At 39.7% G+C, this 22,232-nt stretch overlaps 3 protein-coding genes and 1 long non-coding RNA gene across 5 annotated transcripts; 1 reads left to right on the plus strand and 3 right to left on the minus strand.

The window, feature by feature from the left end:
- Window positions 1–2,369: 2,369 nt before the first annotated feature.
- On the minus strand, window positions 2,370–3,033 carry LOC116245846 (GDSL esterase/lipase At1g71250-like). The gene is made up of 2 exons (XM_031617428.1): window positions 2,910–3,033; window positions 2,370–2,698 (listed from the first exon to the last, which is right to left on the minus strand). The coding sequence occupies exons 1-2, from the start codon at window positions 3,031–3,033 to the stop codon at window positions 2,370–2,372; spliced, it is 453 nt and encodes a 150-aa protein (XP_031473288.1).
- A 1,160-nt stretch (window positions 3,034–4,193) lies between these two features.
- On the minus strand, window positions 4,194–4,559 carry LOC116245853 (GDSL esterase/lipase LTL1-like). Its single transcript, XM_031617440.1, has one exon. The coding sequence runs from the start codon at window positions 4,557–4,559 to the stop codon at window positions 4,194–4,196; it is 366 nt and encodes a 121-aa protein (XP_031473300.1).
- Window positions 4,560–5,568: 1,009 nt separating this feature from the next.
- LOC116251540 (uncharacterized) lies at window positions 5,569–6,641 on the plus strand. 2 transcript variants are annotated; one of them, XR_004171701.2, is made up of 3 exons: window positions 5,569–5,996; window positions 6,145–6,266; window positions 6,338–6,641. It is a non-coding gene; the product is annotated as an uncharacterized LOC116251540 (long non-coding RNA). The 2 variants fall into 2 exon arrangements; XR_004171702.2 differs by having other exon boundaries at window positions 5,573–5,996; window positions 6,150–6,266.
- Window positions 6,642–14,433: 7,792 nt separating this feature from the next.
- Window positions 14,434–17,251, minus strand: LOC116251527 (GDSL esterase/lipase At5g45670-like). The gene is made up of 4 exons (XM_031625854.2): window positions 16,815–17,251; window positions 16,207–16,434; window positions 15,389–15,635; window positions 14,434–15,206 (listed from the first exon to the last, which is right to left on the minus strand). Exons 1-4 carry the CDS (start codon window positions 17,187–17,189, stop codon window positions 14,878–14,880), a joined length of 1,179 nt encoding a protein of 392 aa, XP_031481714.1. The 5' UTR covers window positions 17,190–17,251; the 3' UTR covers window positions 14,434–14,877.
- Window positions 17,252–22,232: the final 4,981 nt, after the last annotated feature.

Below are 22,232 nucleotides of genomic sequence, written 5' to 3' on the forward strand. Positions count from 1 at the left end.
TCTTCATTTGTATAACTTTACTCAAATTCAGGAGACAAACTCATAAGTAGTCTCAATCTGCCCCTTTGTCTCATCAAAAGCTCCTTTCTTTGAGGGGAGGTCATTTGCAGTGTTAGAGTCAATAATATGGCCTTGCAGACTCCTTGTGTTCTTAACTAAACAGTCCTCCTCACCTTGAATCATCACGTTAAAATTCTCACTAGTTTCCAAATATAAAGGGACCGGATTGTTGAATTTGGGTAGATTGGGACGTCCGACCTCCGATATCATCTCTCTCTGGCCTCTTCCCAATCCTTGTTGAGTAGATCAAATACATTTCTGGCCAATATTTTTCGCCATCTTCACTTGTTTTCGTTCATCTTTCTTTTCTTCAGATGGACTAATGCATTCCTTCGTGCCATCGTTAAAGGATGTGAGCCACAATGCAAGTAGTATTTAATTTTTCCATGGTTTGTGCCAAGAGCCTTTTCTCATGAAGTTCCAACTCTACCTCAGCAACAAGAGTAAATCATACAGGAGCTTCAATCAGAACAAGGGCAAAACCTTTTGATGGAATGATCAAGTGCAAAAAACCATCCCATTGCATTTGGCTTCTAATAAATAAGTTATACTCTTAAAAGTCCTCTCCTTCCACTTTCTATGCTCATGTGGAGATATCTAGAAGTGCATTTACATCCAGATGAAACCAGAAGCAACTCACCTTCATCGGCTACCTTACCACCATCTGTTAGCCACCACAAACTTCCAGACTGAGAATGCAAAACCCCCTGCTACTACTCTTACAGTAATATCCTGTTAGCCACCACAGGCTTCCAGACTGAGAATGCAAAACCCCCTGCTACTACTCTTACAAGTAATATCAGCATCTATATTCATCTGTATGCACATTTTCTACTCTTTGAAAAACTGCTCTTGGTGGGTATGGACAACCTTGGTCTAGCACTCCTTCTGCACCCCCATGCCCAAAGAAGTCATTTTGACCAGGCTAAATTTGATGCCCCAGCTACACTCATGTCAACTTCTTTGATGTGTCTTATCACCAACAATGGCATGAAGCACACTATTACCAGTGAAGAGGAAAAGAAGGGAGAAACGAAGATACAGAAATAAGGTAGTGTTTGATGGCTAGAAAATTTAGAATTGGAAATATATTTCTGCAAATATATTTTCTGGAATAAAGGAATGAGAAAAATCTTTCTGATTCACATTTTGATGTGTGTGTGATGACTGAGAAATATATTTCTAGAAATATATTTTTGTGTTTGATGATAAAGAGACAATATTTGTAGGGGTGTTTATAAAGAGTTTGAAAGCCAAAATTCAAAATTTGAATTTTTTTAATTTAACAAGATTTTCATGTGAATTCCATATTTTTGAATAATTTTTTTTTAAATAGGTTTTGACCAAGTGGGATTTATCATTAAACATGCAAATACCCTTTTGGGGCGTGGCCAGGGCGGGATATTGCCCACCCAAAAGGGCCAAAGCCACTCCCAAGAGGCACTTTTAGCTAAAAAAATGGGGCCTATTCCCGCAGGCCCCGACTCAGTGTGCCAGGCGCGCCGCGCGTGACGCACGAAGGCATGCCAGCATGCGATTTTTTTAAAAACAAAATAAAATAAACAAAACAAATAAATAAATAAAAGGTTGTTCATATAAAAAGCATAAAATCCTTTTTTTATTTAAAATGTGTAAAAAATGATTTTTTTTTTTTTTTTTTTACAAATGGGTGGCCAACTCCGTTTTGAGTCTGTTGAAGCGTTATAGTGTGTGATTTAGGCTCAAAAACACGTTTTGGCACAAGAATGAAACATAAACAAAGGAAAGGTCCATGCATGCACATGCAATGCTCATAGCATTAAATTTTGTAGTTTAGATTTCGGCTTTGGAATTTTGAGTTTGAATTTCTCGATTTGGATCTAATTCAGACCTGAGAAATAGATTTTAGATTTCAATCTCATGTCTAAAGTAGGATTTTGAATTTTAAAGTTTGTGTTTTGGGTTCAAACATAAGTTTAGAAATTCATTTTTGATCGAATAGCTTTGGGTTTAGGATTGAACTTAAAGGTCAAAAAAATTTAAACCAAATAACTGAAAATTTTGTTTGAGTAAAAATAAAATACAGTCTTTTTTTTTTCAAAAAAATTAGGGTGATAAGAGCGGGCTGCTGAGAAAAACAAACACTACCGCCAACAAAATCCTTATCTCGGAAACCCACCTCCTCTCCCCTCAGTGGGAGCAATCATTAAGAAATAGTGATAAGAAAGAGTATTAATTGCATCAGGGGCTCCTTAAATTTGCACTAAAGATGCATTAGATGTAGCGACTAAGGATATTTATGTTGCTTCGAAGATTTGAAGTCCAAGGTCTTAACTAGCCGGCCGGAGCTCCTCTCGGCCGGAGATCGGGAGCCCCTCAATGTTCAAGCCCTCCACTGGACATAGGTTATACGGCATATTGTAGAGCGTGGAGTTGAAGGTGATGTTCGCAAGCGTCTTGACATTGATAGGGTGAACTTCGCTGCTCAGATTAGAAAGGTAAGCCCTTGTGGAGAGATAGTTGTACACCTTCTCTGTGAGGTGCGCCCTATCGTAGTAGAGGTAGATGCTCCTGTTCGGGAACGGGCTCCCGTCCTCTTCACATGTGATCCCTTCAGTGCCCTCCACATAGCAGCAAGACGCATTGATCACTTCTATTCCTGTCGAAATTCAACAAAAATATATAATATATGAAAGTGTATCTAGATGTCGCAATTTAATTGGATCTGAATTTGATTTTAGTATTTTAAATCATGATCCAGTTTTGGAATCAAATCTGGATCCATTTAAGTGGGGGAAAATTTAATTGGGGAAAGTCTGATTATGATGGGCGTGCCCCGATCCAGAAAAGGAAGAGAGTAACGCACGTACCGAAGGAAGCAGGTTCGTCAATGACTTGGCTGATAATGTTGTAGGTGTTGACGTAGACGAATACAGAGCCAAGCATCTCCTCCATGAACTCATCCAGGGAAGCATTCAAATAGTTATTGAACATAACCACTGCATCGTTGTACTCCTTCACACATTCCCGTCATTTTGGATTCTGGAGCTAGGGTTGCAGCCACTTGGTTGGACATTGTACAGAACAAATTTCCGAGCTCCGGCGTTGTAAAGTTTCTATCAATAAATTTAAAAGAATCACTAGATAAGTAATAATTTTTAAGTAATGTCCTCCCAAGTGGTTGCCCAGTTGAGCAGAGAGCAGAACAAATCTTGATCAGTTGCCGTTGATTCAAGTAAATGCTGGAAATTAAAAGACTAAATCACCCTTGAATTGTAAAAAAAAAAGTGAAAAGGATGAAGATACTCTGAAAAGAACCCAGACTTTTTTTTTTTTTTTTTGGTATCTGGGTGAGAATTAAGACACTAGTCAACAAAAATATTGCACACGCATCTTTTAGAATTCAGCGGGAAGATTGAACTAACTTTCCCCATCCACTAGTCCTTAAGCCGAAAAGAAATACCTTTTAAACAAAGAAAACGTGTGTGTGTGAGTACCTCAAGTTGGACGGTGTAGTTCCCAATAAGGATGCTAGTGAGTTCTTCAAAGTCACATGATTCATCTGATGATCGGAAGCAAAGGTAGCTGTAATCGTCGCCGCCGATGAGGAACATCAAGATGGCGTGGGACATGAAACATCAAGTGTCGTTGATTTCAGCCTCCAGCTCCGGCAGCGTCACTTTCAGGAAGCTCTCAACTTGGTCGCTCAGTGGTATGATATGCGACTGCGACATATAAATCATCCATCACATGCCAATGAAACAACAGTTCTTCGCTATAACAACAATAATAAATAACTTCAATAGCAACACTGATTATCTATAAATGATGCAGGGCTCCTTTTGGCATCTTTCGTGCAGAGAAATCGCCCTAGAAGCTAGGTTCAGTCAGTTTGAATTGGTCGATAGACTCTAACCCATAAAATAAAAGGGGAGGGAACTCTATCTCTCACCCAAGTAGTGAAACAAACGTCCCACCGACAGATGGAAACAGAATTTCATATAAATTCGGCAAAAAACAGTCCCTTCCCCTTTGTTTTATTTTTTTGAACCCACTTCCCAAGTGCGTAACGATTAAAAACAAAAGAGAAAAAGAGCGAAAAGTTTTAAACTCAAGGGTTAACATAATCTGCACTTACGGTCACCCCAGTAGTTTCAACTTTCAAGAATGCCAGCACCAGCAGATGCATAGTTAACGCCATGAAGGATGCGATCACCCTTATTCTGAGGGTTGTTGAACACGGGAAGGTAGTCGGGGATGCCCAAGTGCTCCGCCAGTATATCCGCCGCGTTCCTCCCATTTGAGAACCTCCCGGTTGGCCCCAGAGGGAAGTCCACCCCGTAGGGTGGGTAGTTCGACTTCAGATCACAATCCTCAATGTAGTTGTTGTTTCCGTTGTCCAGGAACGAGTCCCCAAACACGAAAAGAGCCCTCACTGCAGTCTGCTTGGCCTTCACTGGCTTCAGAAAGTCGATGACGTGAACCACGGAGAGAAGAAGGAGGTCGGGGACTGCCTTCATTTTGCAAGAGTGCTCCTTCAGAAAGCGAAATTGATGTTCCTTGGTGGCAGAGTTAGCCTCGAACTAGGCCAGCCTGCAAACGGGAAGCCAGCGTCCAAATATCTGGTGAAGTTGATATCTCCACTCAACTGCAACAATCTACCCACATCGTTGGGGGCTCACCGATGCACCTTTCCTTTCCTGGCATTCACATGGAACCGTTCTAAAACTGGCGGTTGGTCGGCCAACTTCCGTTACTCTTCCAAGAGTGGCCGTCTATCAATCTTACATGACGGAGCCGAGGGGAGCTCCACGGTGCAGGAAATTTTTGTGCGTCAATGTAAGTTGTAAGGCCCACGATTTCTCTTTCTTTTCCTTAATTATTGAAACGTTAAAATGGAGAGGAGCAGAGTAAATGGTTGCTAGAAATAGTTGAGGCTGTCAAGGGGGCAGTGATGGAAAGAAAGGCAGGATAAACCGGACTAGTAGACTAACGACTAGTAGAGTAACTGAAATATTATTGGAAGGAGGGAAGAACTGAAAAAAATCATTCTCTTTTTCATGAGAAACTAAAACAGAATTAGTATGGCAATGAAGGAGGCCTTCTAGAGGGCTGTCGACAGGAGTTGATTTTACAGGTATGGGAATGGCTCTTGTATTTTTGTTGGTTATATATATATATATATATATATATATATATATTATAGTAGTAAATCTATGTATTTGTGCGCTTATACATGAATAAAGGCATGAGGTGTTGTAGGCCAGAAGACACAGCCCTCTTATTCGTAAATATCCCTGATTGTAAAAAAAAAAAAAAAAAAAGATGATAATAAATATCTATACGTATGTATGAGGTATACTCACAGATTAACAGAAAATTCAAGGGGTATAGTTACAGTAATACTGTGAGACTCGGCCTTGTCAAATGTTCTCAGGCCATCTTGCTTCAGGCGTCACTCATGGGGACAGAACTTGTAAAACGTTTAACAAAATCAATGCTAACTCCATTTCAAACGAAACTTGGGCAACACCTTGTGTTACCGGTGAGGATGGGATGCCCTGAAGCTCGGTCCTACAATTAGCTCCTGAGATGAAACGCTTTAGGGAGTTAGCTCCCTAGTCCCCTGTGATTTCCTGAAATCTCACCTAAATGGATTTACATAATGTCTGAATCTACGATACCAGGGAATGCATCCCCACCCGCCTCGACGTGATGCGGGTGCTGGTGCGACCATGATTCGCACCGAAGTCTGTCAAGGGTGAGTCGGGTGCGGTCAGCCGCACCCTGTCATTTTTTGACGCGCACCCGACTTGCCCCTTTCCCTTCCCTTTGCTAACGCCTTCTGAGTTCTGCCCTTCTCTATCTCTCCCACCATCATCCCTTCCACCGCAGCAGCTTTCTCTCGATTTGGCGTCGGCTGCGATCGTCTCTGCCGGCGGCATCAATTAGTTCAGGTAGCTACTTTGCAAACGGTTTATTTCAGATTTTCGTTTTCTCCAGCCTGTTTTCCCTATTTCGTCTTCTTCCTCAACCCTCTTCCAACCCCTCTGTTTTCTCTCGGTTTATTTGGTTAAGAAATTTTTCAATCGGCAATGGCTAAAGTGCAGGGCCTGCCACTGGAGCTTCCCCTCTGGCCCTCCCCATTTGCCCCACGCCCGCTCGAGTGCAATAGAAGTTCCTTCTGTGTTGCATCCCTCTGCCTCCTTGCTGAACTCCACCCTCAGGTGCTTCTCTCTTTCTCTCTCTCTCTCACTCTCTCTATCTACATTGCTGAATGTCGATGTCAATGTCACAGCTAAGGTTCGCAGGCCGAGTCGTGCAACCATCTATCAAAAGGATGAAGATGGCTATTGACGATTAATTGTGAACTCACCAGATGACTTTTAAGTTTTATGTCATTTCTGGCAGTGTTGAATACACACAGGAATTGTTCGACAAAATGCCTGACAGGGCTGTTGTCACACCGACCACGATAATAACTGGTCTACAGTCGTATGTTTGAATTTAGATGTTCAAGAAAACGTGGAAAGCAAGAATGTTAAACTGGATGGCCTTGTGATGGTTAGTGTAATTCGATCAGTGTGATCAAGTTGGGTTTGTATTGAATTCAATTAGCAAATTGCGATTTTGATCTTATTATTTTAATAATTTTGTGGTTTATGACAATTTTTTGTCATACATATTATTAATATTATTATAATAAATTAATAATAATAATATTAAATACTCTCACCGCACCGCCGCATCTAAATTTTTTGAAATATGCCTCGCCGGCACCAGCACCCACACCCTGCACCTTGGTGACATAAGTCTGAATCCTAGAGAACTAGAATATGTTCCCTCTTGGAAGGCTGAACCATGGTATAGAGGTATCAGCGTCTTATGATGTTCAGATGCCTATAAACCTAAAATATCAAGTCATAAATTGCCCATATGTAAAATTGAAAGTATAATAAAAAGAACAGAAAATTGACTTCAAATATGTCTCTGCATGTTTGATTCAGAACAGTTTGACAGCTAGAGGAAGGCTTCAGAATTGTTACTGCTTAGTGCCAATCGATATTTACTCACTTGGCAGACGTCTACAATGATGGAATCAATAGGTGCTAGGTAAAGATCTGAATAGTTACAACATTGCATGTTGCTCTCGTATCATTGTCTCAGTCCCCACTTCTAGAATCATACGTGCTACTGTTCTAGCAGGTCAGGGTCCAAAGAAATCAATATAAGATCTGAAAGTGGTCACCTAGATTTGCGAGTTCAGGTGGCAAATCTGATGACTCCACAACTCCAGCAGTGCTGCAAGGGAACTTGCTCAATAACTATGTTGATTTACTAATCACAGGGAAGTCTGTACACCATATATAAGAAATTGAAGACAATATAACTGTCAGAAAAGTCTGTTCACATTTACCTGGAACTATGAACAACAAGTTTTTAGAAGTCCTTGTTTTGGTAGACGAGTTTGATCACTGGAAAAAGATTACACTCATGATAGACCTTACTGCCGGATCGCCAGAGTCACAGTATGATCGCCAGAGTTTCCGGAGAATTCCTGCCAAGTTGGATGCGATTTGGACTCGAATGATGAAGGAATCGAAGATGGAAGGAGTCGGGTGCTCTATTCTAGCGAAGTCTAAAACTGTGTCGAATTCCGGCGACCGGCGCTGTCAGCTCCGGCATTGAAAAATGTCAAGTAGGAGCGCGTTAGATTTGTATGCTTGTGTAGATTATTCTTACAAAATTTCATAATTTTTGGAGCTGCCGAAAAAAAAAATTGAATTTTTCAGTGACTGTCTGTCGCTAGAGTGTTTTCTGCGACGGAAGGTCTGAAAACTACATCGGATTCCGGTGACCGGCTTTGTCAGCTCCGGTGTCGGAAAATAACAAGTAAGAACTCGTTGGATTTGTTTGTTCCTGAAGATTACTTTTGTAAAATTTCATAATTTTTGGGTGAGCGGTTGAGGAGATACAAATTTTTGAGTGACCGCCTATCGCTAGAATGCTTATTTGTGAAACCAGAAACTAAACCAGATTCTGGCGACCGGCGCTGTCAGTTCCGGTGTTGGAAAATATTGTGCAAGAGCTCGTTGGATTCGTCTGACTCTGAAGATTATCCCTGTAAAATTTCATATTTTTTGAAGAAACTGATGAAGAAATATGAATTTTTGAATGACAGCCTGTCACTAGAGTGCTTTCTGCGACGATTGAAGAACTGACGGCAGAACAGTTGTCTCTTGTGCCTACCCCCGTCAAATTCAGCTGGTGGGCAGGTTTGAGATTTGATCTTAAGTCCCTCGGAGTCCTTCTGACAAAAAAAAAAATCAGAGTATTTGTAGCCTAAAAGGGGTTTTTCTTATATTTGTTTACAATTTCGATGGAAAAACGTAATGTTATGCATGGTACCCTAAGTTTTATTTAACATTTTAAAAAAAAGGTTTTGAAATCTCTTGTTTTTATAAGATGATCACAATATTATTATTTAAGATTTCTTAACGTGATCTATCTTATATTGATGCATGTCTATTCAACTTTACTTGGTTGCCATTAAATTAAGTTAGGAAATAGCTTATTGCTTTTATACGAGAAACCGAGGGTAGTTTATGTGAGAGGTAATAGACTATGTCTAGTGATGATAAACCCTCACATTCGAATTTCGTAGGTGAAACGTAGATTGTGTATGCATTGGTATATGCAAGTGTGAGCTTTGTGTTTTACCCAGTGTTTGGTTTCGTTCCGGAAAGTAGTAGTGCGCGTGAGCTCACTGTTGTCGCACACTTCTCTGTCTGCACTAGAGGACCCACTAGGTATTGTGCGACACAAGGGCCAGGATTTTGCAGTTTCTATTGAAGATCAAGGCGTCTCTTGGTCCCTTACCCCGGGTTTCTAGAGGGATCCTGCTACTGCAGCGGCGATATGGGATATCTCAGGAGACTTCACTACAGGTTATCCTCGATCTGTTGGATCGCCTGGCGAAAATATGTCTTGTTCTGCCCGTGAGTTGTGCCCACGAGGATTTCTGTTGTTGCTCGGCACGATGACCATACCTATTGTAATGATAGGCTACGGTTGGAAGTTTACGAATATTTGGAGGTTGTGCACACCTCATTTTTGTTAATGAATCGTAACGTTAATGTGTATTAAGATTTGGGAACTTATGGTTGTTGACTATAAGGTCTCATATGTATTTGTTTGACGAAATCAAATATTACTTTGTTGGGTCATGTTTCATTCATGGCTGGATTTTTCCAAACTCAAAGGAATTCTGACTTATCTTCTTATTTTTATAGGTAGTTCTTGAGATACTTTGGCTCATAGAGTGTCAATCTCAGTCTTTTGATGGACAAGCATTGACAATTTGAACACTGCGTCGGTTTTAGACATTGTAGTTATTTTAGTTGTTTGGGTTAAGTGTTTTACTTTTGAAATAAACGTGTGTGTTTGATTTGTTTAAGTTTTGGTCATGACTTAATGTGACTTTAGCTTGGTGTCAAAACTGGGGTCGTAACATAGCAAAAATACAAACAAAAATAAAGAACTTCGATGAGTAGAAAATGCTGCCAAATGATCAGTTTCTGAACGACGATGCTAGCCCTGCTTCCGTCATACATTGCCCGTCATTTTGCAGTCTGGAAAAAGGGTTGCAGCCACATGGTTGGATATTATATAAAACAAACTTTCGAGCTCCGACATTGTACAGTTTTTGCTAAAAAGAAAAGGAATAAATAAATAAATCTATAAATTAATGTCCTCGTATGCAATATTCACGCGGCCAAGGCCGAATCTCCTCTTGTTTTTGTTCCTGCTCAGATTTCTGTTTCTAGTGTTATTTTTCCTTGTTTTCTTTGTTAAGTTTTTTTTTTTTGTTACTTTTATCTTTTTCTTTTAACTGTTGATTGGCGACACCTTGTCACCACATTTTGTTTTGAATAAATTTTCATTTGTCGGTTCTCTCTTTTTCCTTTTCCCACTCATATGACTGCGACGATCAAAGGAATTTGAAATCCACTTATATCGGTTTTGTTAAAAATATGTTTAAAAATGTATAGAAATACAAACATGCACCTCCTAAAGTTTGCGAAAAAAAGATTAACAGCTCCCTGAACTCTTTTTCTGGCTGCAGGTTTTTGTAGCTCAAGTCGGAAGGAATAGTTCCCAATAAGGACGCGAGTGAGTTCTTCATGAATGCATGGTCTGTCATCAGAGTCGAAGCAAGTGTAGAGGAAGTCATTGCCGTAGTGACGAACATGAAGATGGCGTGAGACATGAAATATGAAGTCTCGTTGAGCTCAGCCTCCAGCTCACGTCCAGGAAGTTCTCCACTTGGTGGCTCAGCAGTATGATGTCTTCTTGTAATTCATTCTATCACATGCGAACTGCCTTTTGTTCATGTACCATAACATCAGAGACTTTAAATGACAGCAATAGAGAATAACAATAACAATAGCAACGATAATAATCTCTTTGAAGTTCAAGAAGCTTTGTACAAGCTTATAGGTGAACTGATGTAAAGCATTTGAGATGAGTGGAACATCCTCGTTATGAGGTGAAGGCTTGGGGTGGCGTCATATATACTGAGAGGAAAACCTATACATGCCCAAAGCTTCAAATGAATGACGCCTCTCAAGGCTTCAAAGGCTTCTATCTATAACGGCGCCTTTTGGGAGGGCAAAGCTAACAACGAAGGCCGTGCGTAATTAATTGTGAGAGCCAGCTAAAAAGTGTCTTCCATAAAGAATTAATGCACATGACCTTTTGTCATTTCTTTTATGGTTTCTGTGTCCTGTGTATTCGAAAAGAGTAGAAGCAAATGATGCCACACTCGTTTCATTTTATTAAATCCCACATTAAAGCCTTTCATTTAGTTGTCTGGTTATGTGGGTATTATATATATATATATATATATATATATATATATATATATATATATATATATATATATATATATATATATATAGAGAGAGAGAGAGAGAGAGAGAGGAAAATATTTAAATGTCACACTCATAATGGTGTTTTTTATCCTTTGTGATAGATGGTCATGAGAAAAACAATAAGAAAAGGTAACGGGGTAACCCGGCTCACTCATAAGGGTATTTTGATATTTTGTAATGGATGGTTGAGAAAAAAAATCAAAAAGTGATGGAGATTTTCACTATACCAAAAGTGATTGGAGATTTTCACCATACCATCTACTATTAGTCTTACGTTTTTCTCTTTGTTTTTTCTGTCAAAAGTTAATTCATAATCGATTGAGCTACCCTTATAAGGACAAACAAGGACCTTGAAAACTGGTTTCTTGTTTTGCAAGACAGGAAGATAGCTTTTCCTTGTTGACGGGGCATAAGCTGGGCTTTATATAGAAACTGATTGAGAGAAGTGGGCGAGCAATTTGCAGGCTATTTAGCGACAATACTCCAAAGTCCAAACATTTAACTCAAACCTGACTATTCTAAAATATATTAATATATAATCATCTTTTCTTGATTACTAACAATTAAACACGAGGTTATGTAATCGATACTCACGTTCCACATAAACATATCGATCAGACTGGAATTTTTAATCTGGTTTTCAAATGTTGGTGTTTCTAAGCAAAATAATTGCAAATTGCATTCTCAGATGATCTGATCGGCATCTCTACCCCTAGATGTCTTATCGGAGTCTTAAAGGAGGAAAAAAATGTTTGTCCACTCCTTTTGCTATAAAAGCAGGAGAAGAGGGTGACTTTATTTGTGATGGAATTATACCATGTTTGAAATGATATATAGGGACAGATAATCCAAGTGATGAATGTCTCGTCCACAAAAATGGTAGAAAAAGGGGATAAATATTGTCATGAGATTGGGATTTGACGCGATTTTCCTGCATACGGCAGGTTAAATGTTTCAAAGAAAAAAAGCCATATGTACTGCCCATGCACATCGCACTGGACCCTTGTCTCTGCAGGTTATACATTTTATAATTTTTATTTTGAAAAAATTAACTTAAAATCCAAAAAATAAAAAAAACTAAGGCAAACGTAGTTTTGAGTGACCAGCCTCGGCCTTCATCGGCAACATATTGTTTAGATGCTTCATAATCTCCTTGTACTGAATCGACAAGTTGTAATTAATTAAGAGCCAGCGAGTGTCACGGGCCGAGTTCCTCAAGCCCGCGCGGCGCCGAAAGGCGTTCCTCAAAGCCTCGGCCAGCCGTCTCTCTCTTAAGCTAGCGGAAGCATTCATCTTTTTTTCGGAACTGTGGACTAGACGAAAATGCTAAGCACCCGGCACACCATCACCCAGGTTTATCTCATTGTCGGCCATCGGTAAGCCGTGGCCATGAGGCCATGTCAGAACTTCGTCATTCATCCAAGTGCCTATCTACATCCCTGCGCAATCTGGGTAGGGGTAGACTTCCCTTGCGAGGAAGTCCCCAGCCGAAGCCAGTTGACGACTATATGTCATTAAGTAAGGCGGCCGACCATCGCCCTACTCGACGATAAACATTCACTTGCTCACCCCTGCGTGACTCTACGCGGTTGTAGAACGCAGCGTATCCTTTTACTAGCTTGGCCGGGCTAGACACAGTCGACCGGCAACAGCGAGGGCCACCAAATGATATTAATAATTTCCCCGACGACGGCACTCTTTTAATATATCTATCAATTAGTTTCAGCGGTTCACAAATCTGGCATCTTCCAGTCTAGAAAACTCCCTCTTCCAGTCTAGAAAACTCCCTCTACCTTTAGCAAAAGCTAGCTACCATCCTGTCCCATCCCCACTGAAGGCTGATTTAATATGAATGATAAAGGTGCAATTGATCCTAGCCATCCAACCCTAGAGAACAACCCAAATGTCAAATTAAATCAAACCCAACTGAAAACGCCAAATCCATAAGAACTCCAACTTATGACCTTCATTTCAAGGTGGGTGAGAGGATGCTTCTCCTTTTAACGCATCTTTTTTCATTCCTAATCTCCAATTCCCTTCTTTATCCACTGTAGAATAAGATGAATAAATTGACGGTAGTATGAACATTCCCAACTTTTGATGGACTGATCAAGTGCAAAAATCCATCCCATTGCATTTGGCTCCTAATAAATACGTTATACTCTTAAAAGTCCTCTCCTTCCAATTTCCATGCTCATGTAGGGATATCTAGAAGTGCATTTACATCCAGTTCAAACCAGAATCAAATATCCTTCATCGGTCTGTTAGCCACCACAAGCTTCCAGATTGGGAATGCAAAAACCCCTCCTACTACTCTTACAATACCATCAGCATTATTAGAGACACAAGAGATGAGTAAAATGAACCTCTTTCCCCTCACTTAACGTGTGAGGATAGTATATTGACATTCACTCGTATGTTACAGATGTTGGTTATGGTAACAAGTTAATACTTGCTATACATTCAAGGATATAAATATGAAACGATTCAGTCTGGAAAGAATATCATGTAACTGCAGACGTTGTATTTAGTTGATTGCGTATTGAGAGGGCAGGGTGTCGATCTGGTGCTGCAGTTTTATTTTCAACGTCTAGATAGTAGATCTCTTCAACAACTGGATGATTTGCAACGACTAGACAGCAGGTCTTGGCATAATTAGCTTCAACGGCTGGATCATCAGTTTTAACAAGCATCAGTACTACTACTCTTACAATACTATCAGCATCAGTATTCATCAGTACGCACATCTTCTGCTCTTCGGGAAACTGCTGTTGGTGGGTATGGAGAACCTTGGTCTAGCACTCCTACTGCACCCCAAGCCCACTTGACGAGGCTTAATTTGATGCGGCGGCCACATTGGTGACAACTTGTTTGATGTGTTTATCACCAACAATGGCTTGAAGCACACTGCTGCCAGCGATGAGACCCACACCTTGATAATTAGTTTCTTGCAATGGGCGGAGGGAGGGGGGCGCCGGCCATGGTCTCACTCCAACAAATGAAAAAAAAAATTACAATATAAAATTTAATTTTTTTTTTTCTGCTCTTTCATGTATTCTTTGAATGTGAATTCGGTTTGGTCCTACTCAAATCCAACCTCAACTCTCATTTCGCCCGCCCACCCTTAAAAGAAATCTTGACTCCGCCCCGGATTGCAATCCCAAACCCCACAGGACATCCGTAATCTGAAGTTCAGTGAAACCTGTCACTATCTTCTTATTTCCTCGAAGAAAAATGGAACGCCGGCCACTGACTACCAGAGAAACACTACCGACGACAAAATCGGAGCAATCATTAAGAAATAGTGATAATAAAGAGTATTAATCGCATCAAGGGCTCCTTAAATTTGCATTAAAGTTGCATTAGATATGACAGCAAAAGATATTAATGTTGCATCCCATCATTATAAGCACCCAGAAATCAATCTTTAAGGAATTTAGTATCGTTGACATGATGAGTGTGACCATCCGTGAAGCCAATTTTTTTTTTTAACTAAATATGTAGTTAACAAATTCTTACCAGTAGAAAAATGACCAAAAATTCATAGAACTACTTCATACAATTGGACCACAGGTCCACAGTGCACTCAAATCTGACACTGAATTAACGATTACAGCTCATTGAGACCTCACATATCTCCACCGCCTAGGATGTTATTGGAATAACAGCAAATAAACCATCACGCAAGCTGGTATACATTACAAGCTTATTCTTCTTCTCAGGCACCTACTGCTGGAATCTTCTACCAAACCATCCCTCTCTTTTTCTTCATTATTAACCTTTTTTTTTTCCATTCACGCAACCGGAGGAAACGCCCTCTCCTGTAGAATCTAACCAAAAACAACAATCCCTGGATATTGATCAACCTCCCTTCTTCCTACTCGAAGGGCTGAAGTCCAAGGGCTTAACTAACCGGCCGGAGCTCCTCTTGGCCGGAGATCGGGAACCCCTTATTGTTCAAGCCTTCCACTGGCCATAGTTTATAGGGCACATTATAAAGCGTGGAGTTGAAGGAGATGTTGGCAAGCGTCTTGACATTGAGAGGGTGAACTTCGCTGCTCAGATTGGATAGGTAAGCCCTTGTGGAGAGATAGTCGTACACCTTCTCCGTAGGATGCACCCTGTCATAGTAGAGGTAGATGCTCCTGTTCGAGCACGAGCTCCCGTACTCTTCACATACGAACCCTTTAGAGCCCTCTACGTAGCAGCAAGACACATTGATCACTTCTATTCCTGTCCAAAATTCAAAAAAAAGTATTATGAAAGAGTATATTGATGTCGCAACTTAATTGAATCTGAATTTGATTGTAGTATTTTAAATCATGATCCAGTTTTGGAATCATATCTGGATCCATTCAATTCTGATTATGCTGGGCATGACCCGATCCAGAAAAGGAAGAGCCTAATCCACGTACCGAAGGAAGCAGGTTCGTCAATGACTTGGCTGATAATGTTGTAGGTGTTGACGTAGACGAATACGGAGCCAGGCATCTCCTCCATGAACTCATCCAGGGAAGCATTCAAATGGTTATTGAACATAACCATTGCATCGTTGTACTCCTCCACACATTGCCCGTCATTTTGGATTCTGGAACCAGGGCTGCAGCCACTTGGTTGTATATTGTACAGAACAAACTTCCGAGCTCCGGCGCTGTAAAGTTTCTATCATTAAGTAAATAAATAAATAAATGTTCAAGTAATGTCCACAAATAGTTACCCGGCCAATTAGACAGTGTTTTAAAAGAATCACTAGGTAGGTAATAATTTTTAAGTAATGTCCTCCCTAGTGGTTAACCAGTTGGGCAGCGAGCATATCCAATCTTGACCAGGTGCCGTCGATTCAACTCAATGCTAGAAAATAAAAGATTAAATTAACCTTGAATTGTAAAAACAAAAAAGGATAAAGAAAATTAGAAAAGGCCCAAGTTTCTTCTCTTTTTTCTTTTTCTTGGAGTTCAGGGTTATTTTGGAATCTGGGTGAGAAATATTTTGGAATCTTGAAGAGAAATAAAACAATATGTCAACTAAAATTTCACACATTCATCTTTTATAACTTAGATCAGTAGTGTCCACTAAAATTGAATTGACTTTCATAAAAAAAAAAAGACTTTTTTGCAAAGAAAATTAAAAGAAAAAAAAAAGATTTTTTACAAAGACAACTGAAAAAGTGAAAAGTTACGTACCGTTAGCCGAAAAGAAATACCTTTTAAACAAAGAAAACATATGTGAGTACCTCAAGTTGGACGGTGTAGTTCCCAATAAGGATGCTAGTGAGCTCTTCAAAATCACATGAATCATCTGATGATAAAAAGCAATGGTAGTTATAGTCGTTGCCGCCTATGACGAACATAAAGATGGCGTGGGACATGAAATATGAAGTGTCACTGAGCTCAGCCTCCAGCTCCGGCAGCGTCACGTTCAGGAAGTTCTCCACTTGGTGGCTCAGTGGTATGATATGCCACTTTGACATATAAATCATCCATCACATGCCAATGAAAACAAATGTTCATAACAACAATAATAAATAACACTGATTATCTATAAATGATGCAGGGCTCCTTTTGGCATCTTTTGCGTAGAGAAATTGCCCTAGAAGCAAGATTCAGTCAGTTTGATTTGTTCGATAGACTCTAACCCATAAAATAAAAGGGGAGGGAACTCTATCTCTCACCCAAGTAGTGAAGCAAACGTCCCACCGACAGATGGAAATAGAATTTCATATAAATTCGGCAAAAAAACAGTCCCTTCCCCTTTGTTTTGTTTTTTTCGAAGCGACTTCCCATGTCCGTAAGGAAAAAGACAAAAAGAGTGAAGTTGTAAATTAACATATTCTGCACTTACGGCCACAAAAGTAGTGTCAAGAATGCCAGCACCAGCAGAGGCATAGTTAACGCCATGAAGGATGTGAGCACCCTTAGTCTGGGGATTGTTGAACACGGGAAGGTAGTCGGGGATGCCCAAGTGCTCCGCCAGTATATCCGCCGGGTTCCTCCCGTTTGTGATCCTCCCGGTTGGGCCCAGAGGGAAGTCCACCCCGTAGGGTGGGTAGTCCGCCTTCGCATCAGTATCCTCAATGTAGTTGTTGTTTCCGCTGTCCACGAACGAGTCCCCAAACACGAAAAGAGCCTTCACTGCAGTCTGCTCGGCCTTCACTGGCTTGAGAAAGACGATCAAGTGAACCAGGGAGAGAAGAAGGAGGTTGGGAACAGCCTTCATTTTTGCAAGAGCTTTCCTTCAGAAAGAGAAAGATAGATTGACGTTCCTTGGTGACAGAATTAGCCTCCTCTTATACAGTAACGCTTTAAGTGAACGAGACCCGCCCGTAACCGGGAAGCCAGCGTACGAACATCTAGTGAAGTCACTGATGCATCTTTCCTGGCATTCACATGCATCTACCCGTCTGAATCACGTGGCCGTCTATCCTTCTCGAGTTTTTGCCTTAAATGGTAAGCAAAGTGGAGACAATTAAGTATGCGAGCAATATTACATTAGCCTGTTAAGGTAGATAATTCACCTATATGTGAATAGCATACAACACATAGCTGTTCATCCTTAGAAAAAGGAGGAGAGAAGTATAATTCTACCATGTTCGAAGTTTAAAAGTTCATGACTATGCTTGGACAGAGAGATAGTGCAATATGAAATGAATGAGTACCTTATAGGCCGTATATTCAGTAATATAAACACATAGGCACAAATTATGTTGCAGTAAAAGGCAAAACCTCAGAAATTAAACCAATACAAAGGAACAGAAGCAACCGTCGTCAATCAAGTTGCCATGATTCATGAAGTGAAGGAGTTCATGTAACGATCACACAAAGAAGACAAGTGGTAGCCAACCAGATGGATGAATTGCAAGACAAATAGCCTTGGAAAAATGTACGCACTTCATAACACGAATGTGACACTTAAACCAAAAAAAAAAATACTAAGCATAGCATAAAGAAAAGTATGCTCATTGTCAAAGCAGATTTATAAACCCAGAAGGTCAAAAAAATAAGAAGCAATTAAGGTGTGGTAGAAAAATGAGCTGCTAACATATCCATGGTCAACCCAATTATGGCAGACTTCAGGTCATCTCAATGATGGCTGATTTACTCGGACAGAGATCTACGTGCTTCTATTAATCCCTGGATCTTAAAGCAACCAACGGAATTATGTGAAATTTAAAGCATTTTTTCATGTCGTCTACCAATAGAAAGCTGCCAATAAAATAAGATCCTGAAACTCTTTATTATTAGAATATGAGATCTACAAGGATTTTCATACTATCAATTTGATTGGACCTGATCATAACATGTAGTCTCCTTTTTTGTTTTTCCCTTTCCTTCCTTCCTTTTTGTGGATAGCATACAGCAAGTTTAAAACAACAAACAGCTATTCATCCTTAGAAAAAGGAGGAGAGAAGTTTAACTGTACCATGTACGAAGTTTAAAAGTTCATGACTATGCTAGGACAGAGAGAGAAAGTGCAATATGAAATATTCAGTAATATAAACATATAGGCACAAACATATACACACCACCCTTTAGTCAAAATCACATTATGTTAAGTCAACTTGAATTGAATCTGAACTTTCTTGAATAAGAAAATTAAAATTTTCAAATTTTTAAACTGCCGAACAATAGGAAAATTTTAAATTAATCGCTTGGCTTTAGAATTATGGAAGTAATGACTATTATAAAATATAATAAATATATAATCATCTTTTCTTGATGACTAACAATTGAACACGAGGTTATGTAATTGATATTCACTTTCAACATAAACATATAGATCAAACTCGAATTTTAATCTGTGTTTCAAATGTTGGTCTTTTGAAGCAAAATAATTGCAAATTACATTCCCAGATCATGATCGCCATCTTTACTCCTAGAGGACTTCCCAGAGTCTTAAACGAGGAGAAAAATGTTTGTCCACTCCTTTTGCTATAAAAGCAGGAGAAGAGGGTGAATTTATTTGTGATGGAATTATACCATGATTGAAATGTTATATAGGGAGACATACTCCAAGTGTTGTATCGTCCACAAAAATGGTAGAAAAGGGGGATAAATATTGTCACAAGATTGAACTTAAATGTTTCAAAGAAGAAAGCCAGATCTACTGCCCATGCATATTGCACTGGTTTCTTGTCTATGCCGGTGCTTATATATTTTACAATCTTTAATTTGAAAAATTAAATTTAAATCCAACAATTAAAAAAATAAGGCAAATGTAGTTTCCCGTGACCAGCCTTGGCCTTCATCGGCAACACATTGTTTAGATGCTTCATAATCTCCTTATACTTAATCGACAAGTTGTGATTAATTAAGAGACGGTGAGTCGGTGAGGGCCATTCTGATCTGTCTTTTCCGTTTTCCAGCACAAGATGGTATTAATAATTGGCCCGCATATGGCACTCCTTTAATACATCTATCAATTAGTTTCAGCCGTTCAAAAACCTGGCACCTTCCAGTCTGCAAGAGAATGAAGAAACCAAGTCCCTCTACCTTTCGCAAAAGCTAGCTACCATCCTGTCTTGTCTCCACTGAATGTGGACGTAATATGAATGATAAAGCTGCAAATGTTCCTAGCCATCCAACCCTTGAAGTCATGCCATAGCCCTAGAGAACAACCCAAATCTGAAATTAAATCAAACCCAACTGAACACGCCAAATCCATAAGCACCACAACTTGTGATCTTCATGTAAAGGTGGGTGAGAGAATGGTTCTCTTGTGAACGCATCCTTTTTTATTCCTAATCTCCAATTACCTTCTTTATCCACTGTAGAATAAGATGAACATATTGATGGCCGATGAACATTCCCAACTTTTCAAGATGGGTTGGACCAGGCCTAGGTCATCCACCAATTCGTTGTACATGTCATCCAAGAGGGACTAACTTGTGCTCACATTTGCCTCCCCATTAGGACCTAAATAGAGGTTAACAATGTCATCTCGTAGAATATATCTCACTTTCTTTACTTGGGCATGCTCATGTCCAAAAGTTATTTAGTTGCTTACACTTTAGCACTCTCTTATCTTCTATGTGTACCTTCCTCCTTTTACCTCTTCCTTTCTTTTCAGGGTCTCATTCTATATGTCCATATCAGAGTTGTCTTCGTGTCATATCATCTGTATCACCTTACTCAAAGTCAGGAGACAACTCATAAGTAGTCTCACGCTGTTCCTTTGTCTCATCAACAGCTCTTTTCTTGAGGGGAAGTCATTTGCTGTGTTAGAGTCAACAATATGGCCTTGCAGACTCCTTGGGTTCTTAATTAAACATTCCTCCTCACCTTGAATCATCTTGTTAAAATCCCCACTAGTTTCCAAATATAAAGGGGCCGGATTGTTGAATTTGGGTAGATTGCGACGTCCGAACTCCGATATCATCTCTCTCTCTGGCCTCTTTCCAATCCTTGTTTAGTACATCAAATACATTGCCGTGAAGAAGAGATTCTACGGCCAATTTTTTTTTGCCATATTCACTTGTTTTCGTTCATCTTTCTTTTCTTCAGATGGACTAATGCATTCCTTGAGGACATCGTTAGAGGATGTGTACTAGTGGATCGACAATGCAAGTAGTGTTTAATTTTTCCTTCATCTAGAGGGATATGTAAAAGTGCATTTACATCCAGATCAAACCAGAAGCAATCACCTTCATGCCCAAAGAAGTCATTTTGGCCAGGCTTAATTTAATGCCCTGGCCACACTCACGACAGCTTCTTTGATGTGTCCTATCACCAACAATGGCATGAAGCACACTACTGCCAGCGATCAGAACCACTCCTCGATAATTATTATTCTCTTGGAATCCCAAACCCCACACGGTAGAGGACATCCATAATCTGAAGGTCAGAGAAACCTATCACTATCTTCTTATTTCCTCGAAGAAATATGGAACACGGGCCACTGACTACCAGAGAAACACTACCGACGACAAAATCGGAGCAATCATTAAGAAATAGTGATAAGAAAGAGTATTAATCGCATCAAGGGCTCCTTAAATTTGCATTAAAGTTGCATTAGATATAACAGCAAAAGATATTTATGTTGCTTCCCATCACTATAAGCGCCCAGAAATGAATCTTTAAGGAATTTAATATTGTTGACATGATGAATGTGGTCGATGAAGCTTTTTTTTTTACTAAATATATAGTTAACAAATTCTGACCAGTAAAAAAATAACCCAAATTTCATAAACTACTTCATACAATTGGACCGCAGGCTACTCAAATCTGACACTCTGAATTAACGATTACAGCTTATTGAGACCCCACATATCCCCACCCCCTAGGATGTTATTGGAATAACAGCAAATAAACCATCACGCAAGCTGGTATACATTACAAGCTTATTCTTCTTCTCAGGTACCTACTGCTGGAATGTTCTACCAAACCATCCCTCTCTTTTTCATCATTATTAACCCTTTTTTTTTTCATTCACGCAACCGGAGGAAACGCCCTCTTGTAGAATCTAACCAAAAACAACAATCCCTGGATATTGATCAACCTCTCTAGCGCTTCCCCTTCTTCCTACTCGAAGGGCTGAAGTCCAAGGGCTTAACTTACCGGCCGGAGCTCCTCTTGGCCGGAGATCGGCATACAGCACATTTAAAACAACAAACAGCTGTTCATCCTTAGAAAAAGGAGGAGAGAAGTTTAGTTGTACCATGTACGAAGTTTAAAAGTTCATGACCATGCTGGGACAGAGAGATAGTGCAATATGAAATGAATGGGTACCTGATAGGCCATATATTCAGTAATATAAACACATAGGCACAAATTATGTTGCAGTAAAAAGCAAAACCTCAAAAATTAAACCAATACATAGGCACAAATTATGTTGCAGTAAAAAGCAGAACCTCAGAAATTAAACCAATACAAAGGAACAGAAGCAAGCTTCGTCAATCAAGTTTCCATGATTCATAAAGTGAAGGCACAATGAAGACAAGTGGTAGCCAACCAGATGGATGAATTGCAAGACAAAAAGTCTTGCAAAAGTGTAAGCACTTCATAACACGAATGTGACACTTAAACCCAAAAAGAAAAAAAAAATACTAAGCATAGCATAAAGAAAAGTATGCTCATTGTCAAAGAAGATTTATAAACCCAGAAAGGTCAAAAAGATAAGAAGCAATTAAGGAGTGGTAGAAAAATGAGCTGCTAACACATCCATGGTCAACTCAATTATGGCAGACTTCAGGTCATCTCAATGAGACAGAGATCTACATGCTTCTATTAATCTCAGGATCATAAAGCAACAAACGGAATTTTG

The sequence above is a fragment of the Nymphaea colorata genome, chromosome 1 (assembly GCF_008831285.2).
Source record: "Nymphaea colorata isolate Beijing-Zhang1983 chromosome 1, ASM883128v2, whole genome shotgun sequence".
Classification (NCBI taxonomy): Eukaryota; Viridiplantae; Streptophyta; class Magnoliopsida; order Nymphaeales; family Nymphaeaceae; genus Nymphaea; species Nymphaea colorata.